Source organism: Sorex araneus, chromosome 5, assembly GCF_027595985.1.
Source record: "Sorex araneus isolate mSorAra2 chromosome 5, mSorAra2.pri, whole genome shotgun sequence".
Taxonomy (NCBI): Eukaryota; Metazoa; Chordata; class Mammalia; order Eulipotyphla; family Soricidae; genus Sorex; species Sorex araneus.
The window spans coordinates 4,070,098-4,089,986 of NC_073306.1; the positions used below are offsets into that span (position 1 = coordinate 4,070,098).

General features: G+C 56.6%; 1 protein-coding gene across 1 annotated transcript in view; it reads left to right on the forward strand.

Annotated features, from left to right (window-relative positions):
• Positions 1–19,889, forward strand: part of UBE4B (ubiquitination factor E4B) — an 87,155-nt gene that overhangs the window by 51,492 nt on the left and 15,774 nt on the right. Inside the window, exons 11-19 of the mRNA XM_055138596.1 lie at positions 3,718–3,774; positions 4,193–4,309; positions 4,405–4,503; positions 4,805–4,918; positions 8,862–9,060; positions 10,880–11,018; positions 14,938–15,037; positions 18,178–18,305; positions 19,764–19,862. Of these exons, the coding sequence (XP_054994571.1) occupies positions 3,718–3,774; positions 4,193–4,309; positions 4,405–4,503; positions 4,805–4,918; positions 8,862–9,060; positions 10,880–11,018; positions 14,938–15,037; positions 18,178–18,305; positions 19,764–19,862 (1,052 nt within the window). The remainder of the gene's footprint in view (positions 1–3,717; positions 3,775–4,192; positions 4,310–4,404; positions 4,504–4,804; positions 4,919–8,861; positions 9,061–10,879; positions 11,019–14,937; positions 15,038–18,177; positions 18,306–19,763; positions 19,863–19,889) is intronic.

The window sequence follows — 19,889 nt, forward strand, 5'->3', positions numbered from 1 at the left end:
CAGGTGCCCGCTGTGACGTGTCGGTGTGGGTTGTGCTGGGAGAGGCCTTGGTGACGGCTTGGCCCGGCCCCTCGGCGCCCCAGCCTCTGTCCCAGTGGGACGGGCGGGACTTCCCCGGGAGCGCCTGCGGGCGATCTTGCTGGCAGGATCCTGGTGCCCTGCCCTCTGAGATGGGTTTTGTTTTTCTCCTTTAGGGGTGAGTGTTTGGGCCCCACTTAGTGGCGAGGGCTGCTCCCAGCGTGGTGCAGGGGGCTCCTTCCTGGCGGTCCTCAGGGACTACATGGCGCGAGGGATTGGGCCTGGGGCTCCCACCTACATTCTAGCACCTGGCTTCACCCTCTGGCCCAGAATTTTTTTTTTTTTTTTGGTCACACCCGGTGATGCACAGGGATTACTTCTGGCTCTGCACTCAGGAATCACCCCTGGCAGTGCTCAGGGGACCATATGGGATGCTGGGAATTGAACCCGGGTTGGCCGCGTGCAAGGCAAACGCCCTACCCACTGTGCTATTGCTCCAGTCCCGAATTTATTATTTTTTTTAAAGATGAAAAATGCATGTGAAAAATGCAGGTGTACATTTTTACTTTTCCTTTGTGTATGTGTGTGTGTGTGGGGAGGGGGTTTAGGCCACACCCAGCGGTGTTCTGGGGTTGCTCCCGGCTCTTACTCAGGAGTCACTCCTGGTAGTGCTCAGGGGACCCTGTCGGATGCCGGGGGTCAAACCTGGGCTGGCCGCATGCAGGGTAAGCGCCCTCCCCGCTGTACTAGGCTCCGGCCCCTATTATTCATCTTTTTGTCGTGACTTTCTGAAGGAGGCTCACGGTGGTTTTCTTGCTTGCCGTCCTGGTTCCTGAGGGTTTTCTTCAGGCAGGCTGGGGCCAGCAGGGCAGAGGACAGTCCATCCTGAATGTCCTCAGGAACAGCGGCTTTTTTAAAAAAATTTTTATATTTTATTTTCATAAATTTGTTCACAGTAATTGTTTACGTTTAAACACAGTCCCACCACCATTACACCTTCCCACTACCGGTATTTTAAAATTTCCCACCACTACCCAAGCCTGCCCCATAGGCAGATGCTAAATAGTTTGTTTTGTGTTGCTTGTTATGAATGGTATAAGATGTTGCATGGCCGAGGAAAGCTCCTGGAATTCTAAAATTTTTAAATATTTGGGGTCCGGAGGCATCCCTGTGGCATGCTGCTCTCTTCCAAGATTCATTTGTGAGTCTGAGTCATGGTGGTTAATGTGCTTAAATGGCGCCCAGAGGCAGTTTGTGGGCTGGACTGCCAGGGAACCGGAAGGGCGGGGAGATGGGGGGAGGTTGCCCATCCCTGACTGCGCGAAGCCTGGGGTTGTCAGTCACTGGTTCCGCATATGTGGGTTTTCCAGCAGGTTCATTCTCTTACACTTGGGGCTTGGGACGAGCCTGTGAAGGTCGGCTGTGAGCGTGGCAGCGACTGGGTTCTGGAGGTTTGCGTTTGCCGGGATACACCTGCCCCATCCCAGGTGCCCTGGTGAAGTAAGCCTGGCACGGGGTGGGGGGACATCTCTGCAGTGTGCTGCTCTTTTCTGAGATTCTCTGATTTTGATCTCTTTCAAGATTTATTTATGGGTCTCTGAAGCGAGGCCCATAACTGAGCTTGTATGTACTGGAGGTGGTTTGTGGGCATGACTCCCACATACCTAACTTTTGGCTGTTTAATTTTCCGGGAAACTTGGTCCCAAGTTGTTGGGGTCTAGCCAGAGGCACTTGGGGTGTCAGGAAGGCTGCAGGCACCATCAGGCTGCTGATGCCCCCGCCCCGCGGGCACAGGTTGGCCTGCTGGCAGCTCTTACGGAGACTTTAGGACCCACGAGGCACTCGGCTCTTTCCTTCTCGAGTTGCCTCACTGAAATTCAGGAGAAAACTCCCCTCAGGTATCACAGGTGGTTCAGAAACCCACAGGCTGACAGCGAAACTCAGAACTTGTGGGCCTGGAACCCAGAGTCGGGGGGGGGGTCCCCATCCCTTTCTGTCCTGGATCTGCTGCCTTCTCCATCCTCCAGTCCCTGACTTCCCCCTCCCTGGGCGGGGCCTGGGGACACGGGCACTGGAGGGACAGGGTGCCTCCCCTCGGGGTGCTGCACGGCAGCTGGGAGAGCGACGGAGACACAGTCCAGTGGTCCCCTGTGGCAGATGCCCAGGCTGGGCGCCAGAGGGTCAGCCGGCACCGTGAGAGCAGAGAGCACCCCAGCGGGGGAGTCAGGGGAGCAGGAGCTGGTGAGGCCCCCTAGCGGGGCCCCTCGGAGGGGAGCAGGGCCCGTGAGCATCCCTAGCGGGGTCCCTCAGAGGGGAGCAGGGCCCGTGAGCATCCCTAGCGGGGTCCCTCGGAGGGGAGCAGGGCCCGTGAGTCCAGTCCTGAAGGCCTTCTAGGGGCTGGGGTTCAGTGTTCCCTAACAGAACCTTCCAGCCCTGCTGCGTGACAGACGGGGGAAGCCTGGTAGCCCGCGTCCAGGCTGTCATTGTCACTCTCCCAAGTCCTGCTTCATGTGCGTGTCGGGTGTCCCCAGAGCATCCTCTGTCAGAAGCCAAAGGCTTTCGTGGTCCAGATCGGCGGCCTGCGGTGCGGCGAGGGCCCGATGACACTGTGATGATGGCATTGGAATCGCCCCCGGGGGTGGTTGGTTAGGGGCCACACGGGTGATGCTCAGGGCTTGGCTCAGCGTTCAGGGGTCACTCCTGGCAGGGCTGAGGGGCCGTATGGGATCCTGAGGATTGAACCCTGCTCGGCTGCGTGCGAGGCAAGCGCCCTCCCCGCTGTGCTCTGGGCTGGGACCTGGCGCCCGAACGCATCCCTTCTCTGGAGCCCTGCGGTGTCTCAGGCCTGTGTCCTGCCCCCCGTGCAGCACTCCCGAGCTTCAGGCTGGCCCCGTGCCGTAGCAGCGTCCAGGCCACCAGGACAGTTGTATTATTCACAGGCAGCTCGCGTGGGCCCGGCTGGACCTCCCGCAGCCACATCTCGGGGGCTGACGTGCAGGGGCGTTTCCCCGGCTTCTCTCCCGGAGGGTGGGGACCTGCCCTGGAGGAAAGGGGAGCCCTGAACCCAGAGATGGGGACCAGGCACGCGCCCTGGGGTGCTGAATGCTTGAGCTTCAGCGGAGTAATTATGTCCCTGGGAGCACTGGCGAGACGAGTCACCCGGAGCTTGGGAGCGTGTTTCAGACAGAGGGAGATGCTCGGGAAAACCCATTTATAGGTTCAAATAGGCTCCTTGATCTCCACGGGGTGGGGGTGGGGTCTCTCTTTAAAATCGTGTCTGGAGAGCCGGTAGCTGAAATGTCCTTTGAGCTTATCTCAGAGGGATCTTCTGTTCCGAGTGTCTAGGGTGTGAAGCGTTTCGTGGTGTGTGAGCGTATGTTGGTGAACCAGAGGCGCCCCGGAGCCCTTGGCATTCTGGGGGGCCCGGGGGGAGTTGGTCCATGGCTGTCGGGGCCTTCAAGCCAAGCCGTGGTGCCTGGGGGACCATCTGCTCCCACAGCTCCTGTGTGTGTGTGTGTGTGTGTGTGTATGTGTGTGTGTGTGTGTGTGTGTGTGTCTGTCTGTCTGTCTGTCTGTCCATTCGTCTGTCCAGACACTCGTGCCGGGCACCAGCCTTCCCCACTAGCCCTCGGAGTTGGCGTCAGCGTTTTTACTAACAGGTGGGGCGGGCATCGCTGACGCCCTCTCCCCTTCTTCCAGGCTCTGGGGGAGCTGTGTGAGACCAAGTTTGGGAAGACTCACCCCGTGTGCAATCTGGTAAGCACCTCCCCGAGTCCCTGGCCAGGCGGGGCAGGGGGCCCCAGCAGTGCTCGCGTGTCTCCGAGGACCGTGCGGGCCTTTCCTGGGGTGAGGCTATTGTTTACTTTTAGTGACAGTGTTTTGGACAAGTCACCCAGGGAAATCCAGGGGACTGTTTCCTCGAGCCCTAGTAGCCCATTTCAGCCTGAAAGAATATCCTGGGGCCCAGGATGTAGCTCAGTGGCCATTGCCCGTGGCCTGAAGGTCCTCTCGAATAAGGAACACTGCCTGTACAGTGAGGGGGTCGTCTCAGCCACGGGTGGGGGCTGGAGCGGGCGCAGCCTTGGTCAGGGCCACCTCTGCGTTGCAGTCTGCCGCACCAGCTTGGCCTGACCCTCCTCCCCCGCTTCTGTTTCCGTTTCGTTTCTGCGCCTAGGTCGCTTCTTTGCCGCTGTGGTTGCCGAAAGCCTTAAGCCCCGGCTCCGGGCGGGAGCTGCAGAGACTGTCTTACTTGGGGGCTTTCTTCAGCTTCTCGGTCTTTGCGGAAGATGACGTAAGTACCGTGACCGTTTGCACTTGGCCGTGCAGCATTTGGCTCCCTGCCCGGCCCTTCGTTCCAGCTCACTGGGTTTTCTTTCCTTCCTGCAGGCTAAAGTGGTCGAAAAATATTTCTCAGGGCCGGCCATTACCCTGGAAAATACTCGCGTGGTCAGCCAGTCGCTGCAGCATTACCTGGAGCTGGGAAGGGTGAGAGCACGGGGCTGCCCTTGGCGCCTTCGCGGGCGGGTCGGAGCCAGTGCAGGTCGCTTCCAGGACAGGGGCGGCTTTGTAGCAGCAGCTGCTGCACAGAACCCCTGACCACGTGTGTCCACTCCGCCCTCCACCGTTGCCTGTCGCGTCTGTCCCTTTCGTCCTCGCGTTCTCTCCCCTCTGTCGTGAGGGGCAGCTTTCTGGGGTGGAGCGAGCCCAGGAGCCCGAGCGAGCTTGTTCTCGGGCCAGGAGTGACGCGCTGTGAGCGTTGAGCCGTCCCGTGTGTTCCCGCCCTTAGCAAGAGCTCTTCAAGATCCTGCACAGCATCCTGCTCAACGGGGAGACGCGGGAGGCCGCGCTCAGCTACATGGCGGCCGTGGTCAACGCCAACATGAAGAAGGCCCAGATGCAGGTAGGGGGCTGGAAGCGGCCGGGCGGGCGGGGCGTCCACTCTCCTGCCCGGAGGGAAGGGGCTGAAGCCAGGGCCCGGGCCGCTGAGGAGCTGCCGTTTGGGCTCCGTGTTGCGAAGCTGGACGCTGCGTTTCCGGGGTGCTGTATGAGCGGGAAGGGGGGAGGAGTGGGCCGGGGACAAGCCCGCCTGCTGTCTGGGGGTCGGGACCGTGGGCAGGAGAGAGAGCGGGCCACGGGCTGGAGCGGGAGGACTTTCTGCAAGGGGCCACTGACGCCGTGGCCAGCACTGGGGTGAGTGTCTGCACTGCACGGGGCGCCCGTGTGCTCCTGTGGTCCCGGTGTGACTGTCCCCAGCCTGGACCCCATCTCGGGTGGTAGGACCTGGCCGGCTCCTGCCAAGTCTCCGGGTGTCCTGTGGAGTGGCCCGCTCGCCCAGTGGGGGGAGCGAACCTTGTCTGTGAGGGACCCTCCGTCAGGCTGTCACCTGGTGTCGGGCGGTGGCGTTAGGACTCTCAGGCTGGCTGTGAGGGGCACCCGGCAGCTCGTGCAAATAATTCTGACACTCTTGAGCTGGGGGAGAGAGAAGGAAGTGACGTTCGACATTCGCTGTGTTTCTGCTGGTTCGGGGGCCTTGGCCGTTTCAGTTCTCGGAGTTTGCCCTGGAGGTAAAGCGTGACCTGCGCCTTGTCGGGGCCCCGGGAGGGTCGACCAGAAAGGGCTGCAGGCTTCCCGCCCGGGCTCGTCCCTGCCAGTGAGGAGCTGGTATTGGTACAGCCTGTACTTCTTTTATCTTCAGGTTGTTGGTTTTTGTTTTTGTTTTTTTTTTTAATTTTTTTTTTGTGTGTGTGTGTGGGGGGGGTTTCACACCCATCAATGCTCAGGGGTTACTCCTGGCTCTGCACTCAGGAATTACCCCTGGCAGTGCTCAGGGACCATATGGGATGTTGGGAATCGAACCTGGGTCGCCTGTGTTGAAGGCAAACGCCCTCCCCGCTGTGCTATTGCTCCAGCCCCTTTTTTAAAAATTTTTTTATTGAATCACCGTGAGCTACAGTTATAAAACTTTCATGTTTGAGTTTCAGTCATACAATGAGGGAACAGCCAACCCTCCACCAATGCACATTCTCCACCACCAGTGTCCCCAGCATCCCTCTCCTCCCAGCCCCCCCTCCCCCTGCCTCTATGCAGACAATTTCCCTTTTTCTCTCTACTTTTGGGCATTATAATTTGCAATGCAGATACTGAGAGCCCATCACATTTGGTCTTTCCCTACTTCCGGCACACATCTCCCATCCCGAGCGATCCCTTCAACCGTCACTGACTCAGTGATCCCTTCTCCATCCCAGCTGCCTTCTCCCCAGCTCATACGGCAGGCTTTCCGGCGTGGAGCACTCTTCCTGGCCCTTGTCTTTACTGTCCTTGGGTGTTAGTCTCATATTATGATTTTTTTTTTTTTTTTGCTTTTTGGGTCACACCCAGCGATGCTCAGGGGTTACTCCTGGCTCTGCACTCAGGAATTACTCCTGGCGGTGCTTGGGGGACCATATGGGATGCCGGGGATCGAACCCGGGTTGGCCAAGTGCAAGGCAAACGCCCTACCCGCTGTGCTATCGCTCCGGCCCCTCATATTATGATATTTTATATTCAACAAATGAGTGCAGTCCTTCTATATCTATTCCTCTCTTTCTCACTCATTTTGCTTAGCATGATACTCTCTATGTCCATCGACTTATAAGCAAATTTCATGACTTTTTTTGTAAAAGCTGCATGGTATTCCATTGTGTAGATGTATCACAGTTTCTTTAACCAGTCACCTGTTCTCGGGCACTCCGGTTGTCTTCAGATTCTGGCTACCGTGAACAGTGCTGCAATGAATGTACAGGTGTAGGTGTCATTTCAGCTGTGTTTCTTTACACTCTCAGGATATGTTCCTAGATTGGTATTGCTGGGTCAAATGGGAGCTCAATTTCTAGTTTTTCTCAGAAATGTCCATATTGCTTTCCAAAAAGGCTGGACCAGTCGGCATTCCCACCACCAGTGAAGGAGAGTCCCTTTCTCCCCACATCCATGCCAACACCGGTTGCATTTGGTCTTTTGGATGTGGGCCAGTTTCTGGTGTGAGATGATATCTATTGTTGTTTTGATCTACATCTCCCTGATTATTAGTCATGAAAAGCATTTTTTCTTGTGCCTTTTGGTCACGCGAATTTCTTCTTTGAGAAAGTTTCTGTTCATTTCATTGCTCCATTTTCTGATGGGATTGGATGTTTTCTTCTTGTAGAGTTCAACAGTGCCTTGTACATCCTTGATATTAGCCCCTTATCAGAAGGGTATTGGATGAATGTCTTTTCCTATTCTGTAGACTGTATTCTGGTCACTGTTTCTTTTGAGGTGCAGAAGCTTCTTAGTTTAAGATAGTCCCATTTGTTTATCTTTGCTTCCACTTGCTTGGTCAGTGGCAGTTCATCTTTGAAGATTCCGTTAGCTTCAATGTTGTGGAGGGTTTTGCCGACCTTTTCTTCAATGTACCTTATGGATTCTAGTCTGATGTTGAGGTCTTTAATCCATCTTGATCTGACTTTTTGTTCATGGTGTTAAGTAGAAGTCTGAATGATTTTTTTACATTTAGCCATCCAGTTTTCCCAGCACTATTTGTTAAAGAGGCTTTCCTTGCTCCACTTTGTATTTCTTGCTTATCAAAGATTAGATGATTATATATTTGAGGGTGTTTGTAAGGATACTCAACCCTATTACATTGGTCTGTGGATCTGTCTGTCTTCCAATACCATGCTGGTTTAATTATTACTGCTTTGTAGTAAGTACAGTTTGAGGTTGGGGAAGGTGATGCCTCCCATCATTTTTTCCCCCAAGAATTACTTTAGTTATTCATGGGGGCTTTTTGTTCCATATGAATTTCAGGGGTGTTTGATCAGTTTCTTTGAAGAATGTCATGGGTATCCTTATAGAATCCATCGAATCTGTATAATGCTTTGGGAAGTATTGTTATTTTGACAATGTTAATTCTCCCAATCAATGAGCAGGGGATGTGTTTCCATGTGTCCTCTTATTTCTTGAAGTAGCATTTTGTAGTTTTCTCTGTACAGGTCCTTTACCTCCTTAGTTAAGCTGATTCTGAGGTAATTGATTTTCTGAGACACGATTGTGAACGGGATTTTTTTTTTCTCCATATCACTTTCTTCTCTCATTATTTGCATATAGGAAAACCAGGAACTTTTGGGTATTGATTTTGTAGCCTGCGACTTTACTATACAAGTCTATTGTTTCTAGGAGCTTCTTTGTGGAGGCTTGAGGGTTCTCTAAGTATAGTATCATAATCATCTGCAAATAGTGAGGGCTTGATTTCGTCCTTTCCTATCTGGATACCTTTAATATCTTTTTCTTGCCTAACTGCTATGGCAAGTACTTCCAGTACTATATTGAATAGAAGTGGCGAGAGGGGGCCTCCGTTTTCTGTCCCTGATCTTAGAAGGCAGCCTTTTAGTTTTTCCCCATTGAGAGTAATGCTTGCCATGGGCTTGTGATAAATGGCTTTGAATATATTGAGGAAAGTTCCTTCAGTTCCCATTTTGCTGAGAGTTTTCATCATAAACTTGTCAAATGCTTTCTCTCCGTCTATTGATATGATCATGCTTTCATCGATATGATGGATTATGTTGAATGACTTGCGAATGCTTCCCCGGGATGAATCCTGCTTGGTCGTGGTGTATGATCTTTTTGATGAGTTGTTGGATTCTACTTGCTAATTTTTTTGTTGAGGATCTTTGCATCTGTGTTCCTCAGGGGTATTGGCCTGTAATTTTCCTTTCTTGTGGTATCTCTGTCGAGTACAGCCTGTCCTCCAAGGCGCCCTCACCTTGCTTGTAAAGTTGGGTTCCGTCTCTGCCCAGCCCCTCACCCCGAAGCCGCCTCTCCCTTCTCTGCAGGCCGATGACCGGCTCGTGTCCACGGACGGCTTCATGCTCAACTTCCTCTGGGCGCTGCAGCAGCTGAGCACCAAGATCAAGCTGGAGACCGTGGACCCCACGTACATATTCCACCCGCGGTGCCGGATCGTGCTCCCCAGCGACGAGACGCGGGTGAACGCCACGATGGAGGATGTGACCGAGTGGCTGGCCGAGCTCTGTGAGTGCTGCTGGGGCCGTGGGAGAGGCGCCTTCCCGCGCCGGGAGACGGACCTTCCCTTGTGGAGGGGGCCGCTCCTGGCGGTGCTCGGGCCTGCCTGGCTCCGGGCGGGCTTGGGGACCATATGGGATCCAGAGAGTCGGACCCAGATGGCTGCTTGCAAGCCAGGCGCCCTCCCTGCTGTCCCCTGGCTCCAGCCCCTTACGTCTCTCTCCGGGTGCTGGTGCTCCGCCATTGCAGAAGGGGACGGGTAGGCCAGAGACACACGACACAGTGAATACCACAGGAGTGGCTGAGGTTAGCCCAGACCAAACAGATGCGGCGCAAACGGGCGAGGTACAGGTGTGGTGTGTGTGTGGACACACACAGACATCGGCCAAAGCTGCTTGCTGTGCTCTCGTTTGCTCATGTGGATTTTCTTGATAAATTGTAAATATGAAGACATCATTTTATGTACACTTGTAATTTGGGACGGAGGTGGCCACCCCTGGTGGTGGTCAGGGGCTGTCCCAGGCTGTGTGTCCAGGAGTGACCCCTGGCAGAAGTCAGCTGTCCAGGGCCGGGTCCGGCTGCCTTGTCAGGGCAAATTCCTTACTCCTTTACTATCTCTCCAGCCCCCAGAAAGGATTATTTTATTTATTTGTTTGTTTGTATTTTGGGTCACACCCAGGATGCTCAGGGTTGCTCCTGGCTCTGCACTCAGGAATTACTCCTGGCGGTGCTCGGGGGACCATATGGGCTGACAGGGGTTGAACCGGGGTCGGCCTCTACAAGGCAAACGCCATAGCTGCTGTGCTATCTACTGTCGCTTCAGCCTCAAGTAGGATTATTTTAAAGGAATCCGAAATGTTCATCTTCTCTTCTATACTATAATCCATGTTATTTAGCCACATTCCTAAGATACGATGTAATTATCCCTGTGCCAAAGACGTAGCAGATGCTGTGGTGTGCAGTAGCAGAGCTGTTGGAAATAGGCAAGGCCCAAGCAAAACCTGGAAATGAAATCTATAAGTTGTAGGGCCCATCACCGAGGCACTGTTAGCAGCGTATGTCCCAGCAAATGAGCATTTTTATGGGGAAGAGCACATGGAGGAATTAGATACAGAATGGTTCACATTGTCATTATTAAACTGCAAATTATCTGTTAAAGTAAGTTTATGAAGACACGGACGACAGAGTGAAGGATTCTGCTGATCCGCAGCCGTTATGCTGCTGTCATTCTCAGGGCTGGAGAGTCGTTGGCCTTGTAGGTGGCTGACCTGGGGTCCATCCCCAGCATTCCATATGGGTCCCCGAAACCTCCAGGAGTGATTCCTGAGTGCAGAGCAGGAGTCAGCACTAAGCACCACCGGGGTGGCCCCACGACAAACAGTAATGTTACCATTGTCAATAGTTCCACTCTATGAAATGTGCTTCCGAAGTTGAAAGGTGAGGGGTGTTGTGTTTTGTATAAAGCCCCTCCGGGTCCCAGCTGTAGTGGGGAGAGAGCAGCGGACACTGGTGCTGGGAGGAAACGCCCAGGGGAGTTTCTTCCCGTCACCCAAGGCCACATTGGAAACGCCCGAGGTCTGTGTGAATGTGAAAACGGCCGTGTGAAACGCATCGGCAGGGCAGACACAGGCCCGCCACGAGCGACGGCCACCCAGGCCAGTTCCACGCGGCGCCCACAGCGTCCCTCTCAGTGTGACTTGAGTCCAGGAGCAGGGACAGATGCGCAAGCTTGAGCTTCTGGCACGGCCAGGGGGAGTTTGTGCTTCAGGATTCGGTGCTCTCTGCTCTGCTTTGGTCCCGGGACTGAGTGACGGGGTTGTCTTCCCAGATGGAGACCAGCCTCCGTTTTCTGAGCCGAAGTTCCCCACGGAGTGCTTCTTCCTCACCCTGCACGCCCACCACCTCTCCGTCCTGCCCAGCTGCCGCCGCTACATCCGCAGGCTCCGCGCCATCCGAGAGCTCAACAGGTGGGTGCCCGCGGCCGGCCCGGGCTCCGCTTGCTGTGCTCAGGGGAGTCCTGGCAGCGCTGGGCCCTGCAGTACGGGAGGGCGTCGAGCCCGGGGCCCCGAGTGCAGCACACACGCGGGCACAGCCAGGGCCCTGGGCCCCGGGGGGGTGCGCCTTGTGCTTCCCAGGCGGCCTTCCTCCTTCCCCCCTCCCTCCCTCCCTTCCTCCCTCCCTCCCTCTCATCCCTCCCTCCCTCCCTCCCTCCCTCCCTTCCTTCCCCCCTCCCTCCTTCCATCTTTTTCTCCTTCCTCCCTTCCTTTTATCTTTTCCTCCTTCCCTCCTTCTTCCCTCCCTCCCTTCTTTCCTTCCTTCCTTCCTCCATCCCTCCCTCCCTCCCTCCCTGCCCTCCTCTGCTCTCTTTTGCTCTGCCCCTACCGTGTTGGCCTGTGATGGAAGGACTTCCCCACTGGCTCAGCTTTCCCAGCCGAGAAAGACTTGCACCAGCGCATTGTTCTCCCTCTCTCTCTCTCTTTCCCTCCCTCCCTCCCTCCCTCCCCTTCTCTCTCTCCCCTCTCTGTTTCTCCGTGTCTGTCTCTGTCTCTCCCCCCCCCCCCCCCCCGTGCCGGGACCCTCTAGTGCCGGGCCCCGCCCCCTGAACTGTCCCTGGCGCCTGTGTTCTTCAGCGCCAGGCTTTTCCCATAGCGTGAGCACCTCAGTGACCTTGTCGGGAGAGGTTAGTTTTCACCTTCTGTGCTGGCAGGGGCTGGTTTGAGGGGCTCAGGGCTGACTCCTGACTCTGAGCTCACTGCTGGCGGGGCCTGGGGGACCGTACGGAACCCGGGTCAGCCGTGGCAAGGCCAGTGCCCGCCCTGTGGCCCTGTTGCTCGGCCCGGTTTCCGCCGTGTCTGGTAGCTGGGTGGTCCTGTGCTCAGGGTTCCCCGGACCCCCCTCTTCTTCCCACAGCCCTGGCTCCTGGCCCGCACAGTAGGTGGGCAGATCGAAATGAATCACAAAATATATTTTAAGACAAATGTATGATGACCCCCCACTTAGCTGTGTGATCCTGTGTGGGCGCCGCCCAGTGTTAGTGGTTTATGCTTTGGGGGCCACACCCAGGATGCGGGCCCCGGGGTCGCCCGCGTGTGAAGCAGGCACACGGCCCGGGTGCTGTCACCGCTGCCTGGTTTTTATTCCTCACTGGGCTGAGCTCTACTAGGTGAGGGTCCCCCCGGCCCCACCCTTCTTTGTGGTGGAGTGGCGTCGGCCTTAAACTCAGCCTTTGTATCATTGCTCTGTATCATTTGCTGTTCAGCGTAATAATGTTCTGTTTAGGATTTTAAAATCTTAGAGTGACTTTCATTTCTTCTTAACTCTCCGATGTGGCATCCACACTTTGCGTGCCACACAGACTGAACTCCAGAAGAGCTCTCCTGTAAGAAGTGTTTGTTGGAATGACCGGGGGGGTTCACCTTTGGAACTGAGCTTAGGGCTTTCTCCGAGGGAGGCTTTTCATAATGCATTTTATTCCCTTGTTGGGGGACTGTTTGGATGCTGATTTCATCTCAGGCAGTTTTTATTCACAAGAGCTAGAATCACACGGTTTATACAATATTCTCCTTTTAGCCTTTGTAGATTAATCGCTGTCCCCAAATTCCCTTTTGCTTAATTTGCCTTTTAATTCCTGCTCTGTTGCTTCTGAAGGCGAGACACTTCAGGAGTCTGAGATGTCGCTAATCGGTAGAGCAGGTGCCTGGCGAGTGCCGTGTGCTCTGGCGACCCGCAGCCCGAGGGGACGGTGTGACAAAGATCCTTAAATCGCTCCTGTCCCGCCTTCCTGACATCTGCACTGGAGCCTGTTTCACCCGAGACGGGGCTGTTGCCGGCCCAGCGCTTGGGCACGTCCGTCTTCTTCCCCAGTTCAGAGTATTTCGTGATTTCCTACCTGACCCTGGGTCACCTCCGGGCATAGCCTTTACACTCCGGATTCTCAAGGCGATCTGTTTCCGCTCCGGTAATAATTTCTCGCTGAGTTAGGTTGCAGCCAGACGCTTTGTTCTGGTCTGGCCCTTCCCCCGTGTCGCCCTTGCCGTCCCCGCCCCGGTTACTCCAGCGAGGAGGCGCCGGGCGGCCGGGGCCCCTCACCCTCTGCGCTCAGACTCTGCCGAGAGAGGCCCGGCTGGCCGAAGACAGTGTCTCCCGGTGGTGGGGTGCGGCCCAGGGCCGCCGTCCAGCCGAGCCTGTTCCTCTCTCTCCCAGACTTTCCCTTCGGTCCACCCGTGTCGGCCTTACAGCCCTGGCCAGCCCCACGGGCCTCTCACCCGGGACGCAGCTCGTGGGCGGCCACTTGCCTCGAGATCTGTCAGTTTCTTTGACTTGTTTTGGGGCCACAGCAGCTCTCCTTGGGCTGCTCCTGCCAGGTGCTCGGAGGTGAGGGACCAGGGACAGTGCCCAGGCCTCCAGCTGTGCGGCGTGGGCGCGAGCCCTTGGGACCGCTCCCCGGCCCCCGATGGTGCGTCTCTTCACCCCGGGGTGGGGTGATGCTGAAAACCCGTCACTCCACCTTTTCGGGGGACCCCACCCGGAGCCGTGTTGGGGGATCCCAAATGGCAGTGCAGCGGGTGCCCCTGAGAAGGAGGCGTGCTGTGGGGTGCAGGGAGAAGGCTCGGAGGCCTGCAGCCCGTGCCCTGCGTGGGGAGGCCTGCCCTGACCCCACGCGCCACCGTGCGACCCCGACCACCAAGCGGGGTGCGACCCCTTCCCCCAGTAAGACTCAGACAGCTGGGATGGCAGGCGCAGAGCTCAGAATGATGGGGGCCGGTGAGCCCCAGGAAGGTTCCAGAAGGAGCATGTCCCTTCCGCCGGCCGTGGCTTGGGGGTCAGGCCCGCGGGTCCTCTGAGTCCTGGCGTCCTGGGCCTCGCGCCGCGAGCCTCCACCGCCTCATCCCGGGCCACACGCGGGCTCGCCGCTCTGTCTCCGCGGCCGTCCCAGCTGCCCCGGTGCCCGGGCCCCTGGGCTGTGGCTTCTGCCACCGGTTCTGTCGCGGTGTCTGCAGCCTCCGCGCCCCCGAGTCGTGTCCTGAGGCGCAGAGCCCTGAGATGAGGACTGGCCCGAGGCCCCACGGCGGCCCCTGCTCTGCGCGTCCCCTCGCCCCGCTGCCACTCGCGCCCTCTCCCGGGCCCCCTGCCCCACTCAGCCTGCACCCCGGAAGGACACGCGTGGGGCTACACCACTCACGTCCCAAGGGACGGACAGAGCCGTGCAGGGGCCACGTGGTGCCCCACCTGCCAGGCTGTGTGAGGCCTGAGCTTGACCCCGGTGTTCTCTAAACCTCAGTTCACCTAATAACAAGGGTGTTGTTAAAGGCCGCCTCTGCCACGCCGACTGCCTGGATTCGCTAGGAAAAGAACGTGCCTGCACACCCCCCTCCGTGCGTGGCCCGGCAGGAGGCCGCGGCGGGCAGCAGCCCTCTTCCCCGTGCTTCTGGAAGCTTCTGTGGCTGCTGCTTCCCGCCCCTCACTTCTGCCTTCAGCAGGGTCCGGCCTCCTGGTGGGAGCGGGCACTGCTGGCCGTCGTTGGCCCGGGAAGCCCTCGAGGAGGGCGTCAGGATGGGGCTCCGCGTGCAACGGGGAGGCCTGGGCAGCGCGGGGGGCCCGGCGGGTGGGTGGCTGCTTGGCTCAGGGACCGAGGGGTCAGTGGACATAGGTGGGAGCCGGCTTTTCCCTCCCGCCCAGAAGGAGCGGAGCTGTGTGTTGCTCCGGGCATGCTGGTGGCCCGTCCCGTGTAAAGCCCCGGCACTGGGGGCTGCTCGCTCAGAGAGCAGGACCCCTTCCTCAGCCGGCCGCGGGGGCCGCGTGCTCGGCTCCTCTGGTTTCGGGGGCGGGGAGCCGGGGGAGGGGTACTGCGGCAGGCGCCTTTCTCTGACGGGCCTGTGCTTGCAGGACGGTGGAGGACCTGAAGAACAACGAGAGCCAGTGGAAGGACTCCCCGCTGGCCACGCGGCACCGCGAGATGCTGAAGCGCTGCAAAACTCAGCTCAAGGTGCGTCCCTCGGAGCCAGCGAGCGGGCGGCCCCGCCCTGCCCTCCCTGCCCCGCGCTGTCCCTCTGCTCCCCGCCCCCACCTCCCTCCACTACCACCCCCCACCACAGAATGAGGGACCCCTTCCAGAACCACCTGTGGCCCGAGTCAGGCCAGGCTAAAGGTCTGTGTTTGGGATCAGGCCCGGCCCAGCCTCTTGGCCGTGGCGCGTGGCCGTGGCTGTGCAGCGGTGGCCGGCGCTGCCCCTGGCCCCTTCCTCCTCGTGCTTCCTCGGGACTCCCCAGCCCACGGAGCCCAGCTGAGACTTGCCACCTCACCTGTGTGGGGGCTGGTGCGGGGGCCGGGGTGGCCGGTCACGCTCCTGTCCCAAGGACGCCCACAGGGACCCTTTGGCCTGCGCTGCCACTGAGCATCACCCCAGCAGGCTGAGCAGCTCTGCGGTGCCAGGGAACCATCTTTTATCTTTTTTATTCCTTTATTTTAATTTTTTTTCCTTAAATTTTATTTTTATTTACTTTTTAATTTTTTTTTTTCTTTTTGGGTCACACCTGGCAATGCACAGGGGTTCCTCCTGGCTCTGCACTCAGGAATTACCCCTGGCCGTGCTCAGGGGACCATCTGGGATGCTGGGATTTGAACCCGGGTCAGCCGCGTGCAAGGTAAACGCCCTACCCGCTGTTCTTTCTCTCCAGCCCCAGCTTTTTAATTTTTCTTAATCCCACGCTGCAGAGTCTGGCAAGCTACCTGTGGTGCATTTGATATGCCAAAAACAGTAACAACAATGGGCCTCATTCCCCTGACCCTGAATGTGACAGGGGCGAGTGGAGACGTTACTGGCGCCCGCTCAAGCAAATTGATGAAAACGGGACGACAGTGATACAGTGATTAATTTTTTTAAGATTTTGAATATATTTTTGATCAAAGAACTGTGATTTACAAAGTTATTGGTAGTTGAGTTTGGGGCGTGTAGTATTTCAGCTAATTAGGATGACGGTGATGACGACAGTATTTCAGCTAATCCCACCACCACTGCCATTATTTCTGACTAAAGGAACCGTCTTCCCTGAGGATTGTAGTTCCCTGACTGTGCAGACTGTGTGACGGTGTGAGTGGGAGAGGGACCCGAGGGCCCCGGTGGAAAGGCGTGTTCGCCCCATAAAGCTCTTCCTGGCTGGCCGCGGGTGACCCGGGCTCCAGTGGCCGATTGTCTGGCTGTGTCCCTCTGACCATCCCTGATACCCTGGTACTGCAGACACCCCCGGCCCGAGGTGACAGTGACGTGAGGCACGCACGGGCGACCCAGCCTTTGCCCACTCACGCCTCCCCTTGCCTGAGAGATTCTCGCGTGCCCCCCGGGGTGTGGGCTGATAAAGCAGATGCTCCAGTCAGATGCTCTTTGCTGCTGGGTCTGAAACGAACTGCCTCTTCAGCTCTTTTTTTTTTTTTTCATATTTATATAATACTCATTGAGAAATTCTGCTTGTGGCCTCAGAACTAAGAACAAGTTTCCAAAATACAAGAAGCACGATCAGTGCTTAAAAATCCAAATCAGTTTTCCTTGAGTTTCAACAGAGACATGATTTTCAAAAGCAAAATCTCTTGACCTGCTAATCTTTATTGCAAAATGCCTTTCTGGGCTGTTAGTAAAACGAAGCTTAGGCCATCTGTTTATTTATTTATTTTAATTGTATCAGAGCTCTGTGCTGTAACACGGAGTCACGGGTAGTTGAGCTTTAGGCATACGGGCTTCTGGCCGGCACCTCTCTGAGTTGGGTCGTTGCCTTTGGGTCTCCTGAGGTCAGCGTTGGCGACTTGGGTTTGGGTATCTGGCTCTCCCTGTAACATCACCTTTTTAAGCTTCATCTTAGGCACCGTAGCCTGCTGTGATGCTAACAGTGTAGGGTCTCGTGCATGACACAGCCCGCTGCCCCCCCCCCCGACGCATCGGACCCCAGGGTCTGTGTGCCTGTCGCCCACCCCCAACCTTCCTACTGGAAACCAGTTCTGTTTCTGTCTGTTTGTTTGGGGGCCTCTCCTGGCGATGCTCAGGGCATCCTCCCGGCCCTGCACTCAGGAATCACTGGGGAACCAGATGGGGAGCTGGCCTTCGAACCCGGGTCACCACATACAAGGCAAATGCTCTGCCTGCTGTACTATCACTCCGAGCAGTTGTTTCTGTTACCTTTGGGCGTTTGCTGTTCCCCTGTACTTGGGGGATACTTACAGGCCCCCCGCCCCCGGTACAAGAGAAAGCTCATTTTTAAAAAAATTTATTTATTTTATTGAAACACCCTGTGGAAAGTTACAAAGCTTTCAGGCTTAAGTCTCAGTTATACAATGCTTGAACACCCGTCCCTTCACCAGTGCACATATCCCACCACCAAAAACCCCAGTATACCTACCCCTCCCTACCCCCCACCCCCGCCTGCGTAGCTGATAAATTTCACTTCACTTTCTCTTTACCTTGATTATATTCTATATTTCAACACAAAACTCACTATTGTTGTTGGAGTTTCCCCCAAAAAAACAGTCCTGCTGAAAAGGAAGCATTTGATAATTAAGTTTTCCATTGCTGAGAATGAAGAGATATGAAGTTGCATAGCCGCAATAGTGGCTGCGCGGTTTGACATTTCTGTATTTTAGTGACTAAGTCCAGGGAGATTTATGTTAGAAATTTCATCATTTCCCTTCCTGGGGCAGCATGGGGCTATGGCTTAGTTCTCAGTCTAGAGACATCGTTGCAAGCACCTGCTGGTACCAAAAGTAGCCTAGCTGGCCTCCGGATCATGGTCAGTCAGCCACAGAGCGGCCACACAAACGTGTGGGCACCCGGGTCGTATCTCGGCGGAGAGCCAGAAAGCTCATTCTGTGACCGCCCCTCCCCCGCCCAGCCTCACTCCGCCTGCCACGCTTCGGACCCCTCCTCACAGCAAACGCACGATTCCGTCTTTCCTTGCAGCTCAGTGGTTTTCCACTGTGTAGACAGTCCAAAGTCCCTGTCCTCCCCGGCTCTTGCACACTCGGGCTGTCTCCGTACCTTCCGAAGACTGACGCTTACCCAGCTTTTGTCAGGCGGCATCGAGAGCTGTCCTGAGGGGCTCCCTCAGAGGCTAATCCCCGGGCACCCCCTTGCTTCCACAGAAACTGGTACGATGCAAGGCCTGTGCGGACGCGGGGCTGCTCGACGAGAGCTTCCTGCGCCGGTGCCTCAACTTCTACGGCCTCGTCATCCAGCTGCTGCTGCGCGTGCTGGACCCCGCCTACCCCGAGTGAGTGGCGCCCACTCTCCGCTCCTCAGTGGGCCTGTGGCTTGGGGGCGGGCAGTGGGCCGGGGGCCGGCCCAGGTCCCCGTGTGCGGAACCTGCCCTTAGTCACAGTGCTGAGTCCCTGCTGGGGGTCAGATCTGGACGCGGGGCTAGTTAAGAGTTGGCGGGGCCAGGGCTGGAGCGAAAGCACAGCGGGGAGGGCGTTTGCCTTGCACGCGGCCAACCCAGGTTCGAGTCCCAGTATCCCAGAGTCCCCCAAGCACCTCTAGGAGGAATTCCTGAGTGCAGAGCCAGGAGGAACCCTCTGGGCATCACTGGGTGTGGCCAAAAAAAGCTTAAAATAAAAGAATTATTGGCGGGGCTAGTTAAGAATTGGCGGCTGCAGAGGCCAGACTGGCCCAAGGCCTCCCTCGCCTTCCGCTGGGCCCACAACAACAGCTTAATCCTGGCACCACTTCTGGTCCCTCGAACACCACCCATTGTGCCTGCTCGCCAGAACAAAAGGTGTTTGCCATCTGTGCCGCCGACCCTGATTCGAAACACGGCGTTGCACATGGTCCCCTGAGCATCGCCAGGACTGGACTCGGCACAGAGGCAGGAGAAAGCTCTGAGCACCGTCAGGTGTGGCCCAAATCTCCCCAAAATAACTTATTAATTAAATACTTATACACACATTAGTATAGATGAAATAAAATTTGAAATGAGGTTGGGGCTAGAGAGTGGCCTGGCTGGTCCAGCTTCCCAGGCTCTGGCCGCTGTGACCCAGTATCACTGTATCACGGTCCTCCCGTTGCTCATCAGTTTGCTCGAGCGGGCACCAGTAACGTCTCTATTGTGAGACTTGCTGTGACTGTTTTGGGCATATCGAATACGCCACGGGGAGCTTGCCAGGCTCTGCTGTGCGGGCAAGATACTCTCGGTAGCTTGCCTGGTTCTCCTAGAGGGACGGAGGAATAGAACCTGGGTTGGCCGTGTGCAAGGCAAATGCCCTACCCACAGTGCAACGCCTTAGCCGCTGTGACCAGCATCGCTTAATAAAGGAAAGAACGACAAGCCCTTTGCTCGGAAAGAGCTCGCGTGTCAGAGGAAAGTGCGGGAGACGGGGCTTGGCCTCGCGTGGCTGGACGCAGTCAGGGCTCGGGCTGGCCGCGCTGCGGGCATCTCTGCAGCCGCTTCTGCTGCACTTCACTGTTCTTTCCACGAGATCTCCGGGTCACCAGAGTCGCTAAGGTCAGCAGAAACCTGCACGAGTGACCAAATGTCACATGACCAGAGAGGTCCCCTGAGTTTCCCTTCCCACTTCACTTATCCCAGTGACCTGAGCAGGCGGTCGCGCAAAGGGAAAGCGGGGGGCCGGGGAGATAAGACGGCGGGTAAGGCCAGCCCCGATTCCATCCCGGCAGTCGGGGTCGGCCGTCGGGGGCGCGCGCCGTCGTGTGACTCTGCCTCTCTTTCCCACAGTGTGACACTGCCCCTGAACCCAGACGTCCCCAAGGTGTTCGCAGCATTGCCCGAGTTTTATGTAGAAGATGTTGCTGAATTTTTATTTTTCATTGTACAGTGAGTACCTTAGCACGTTACACACTT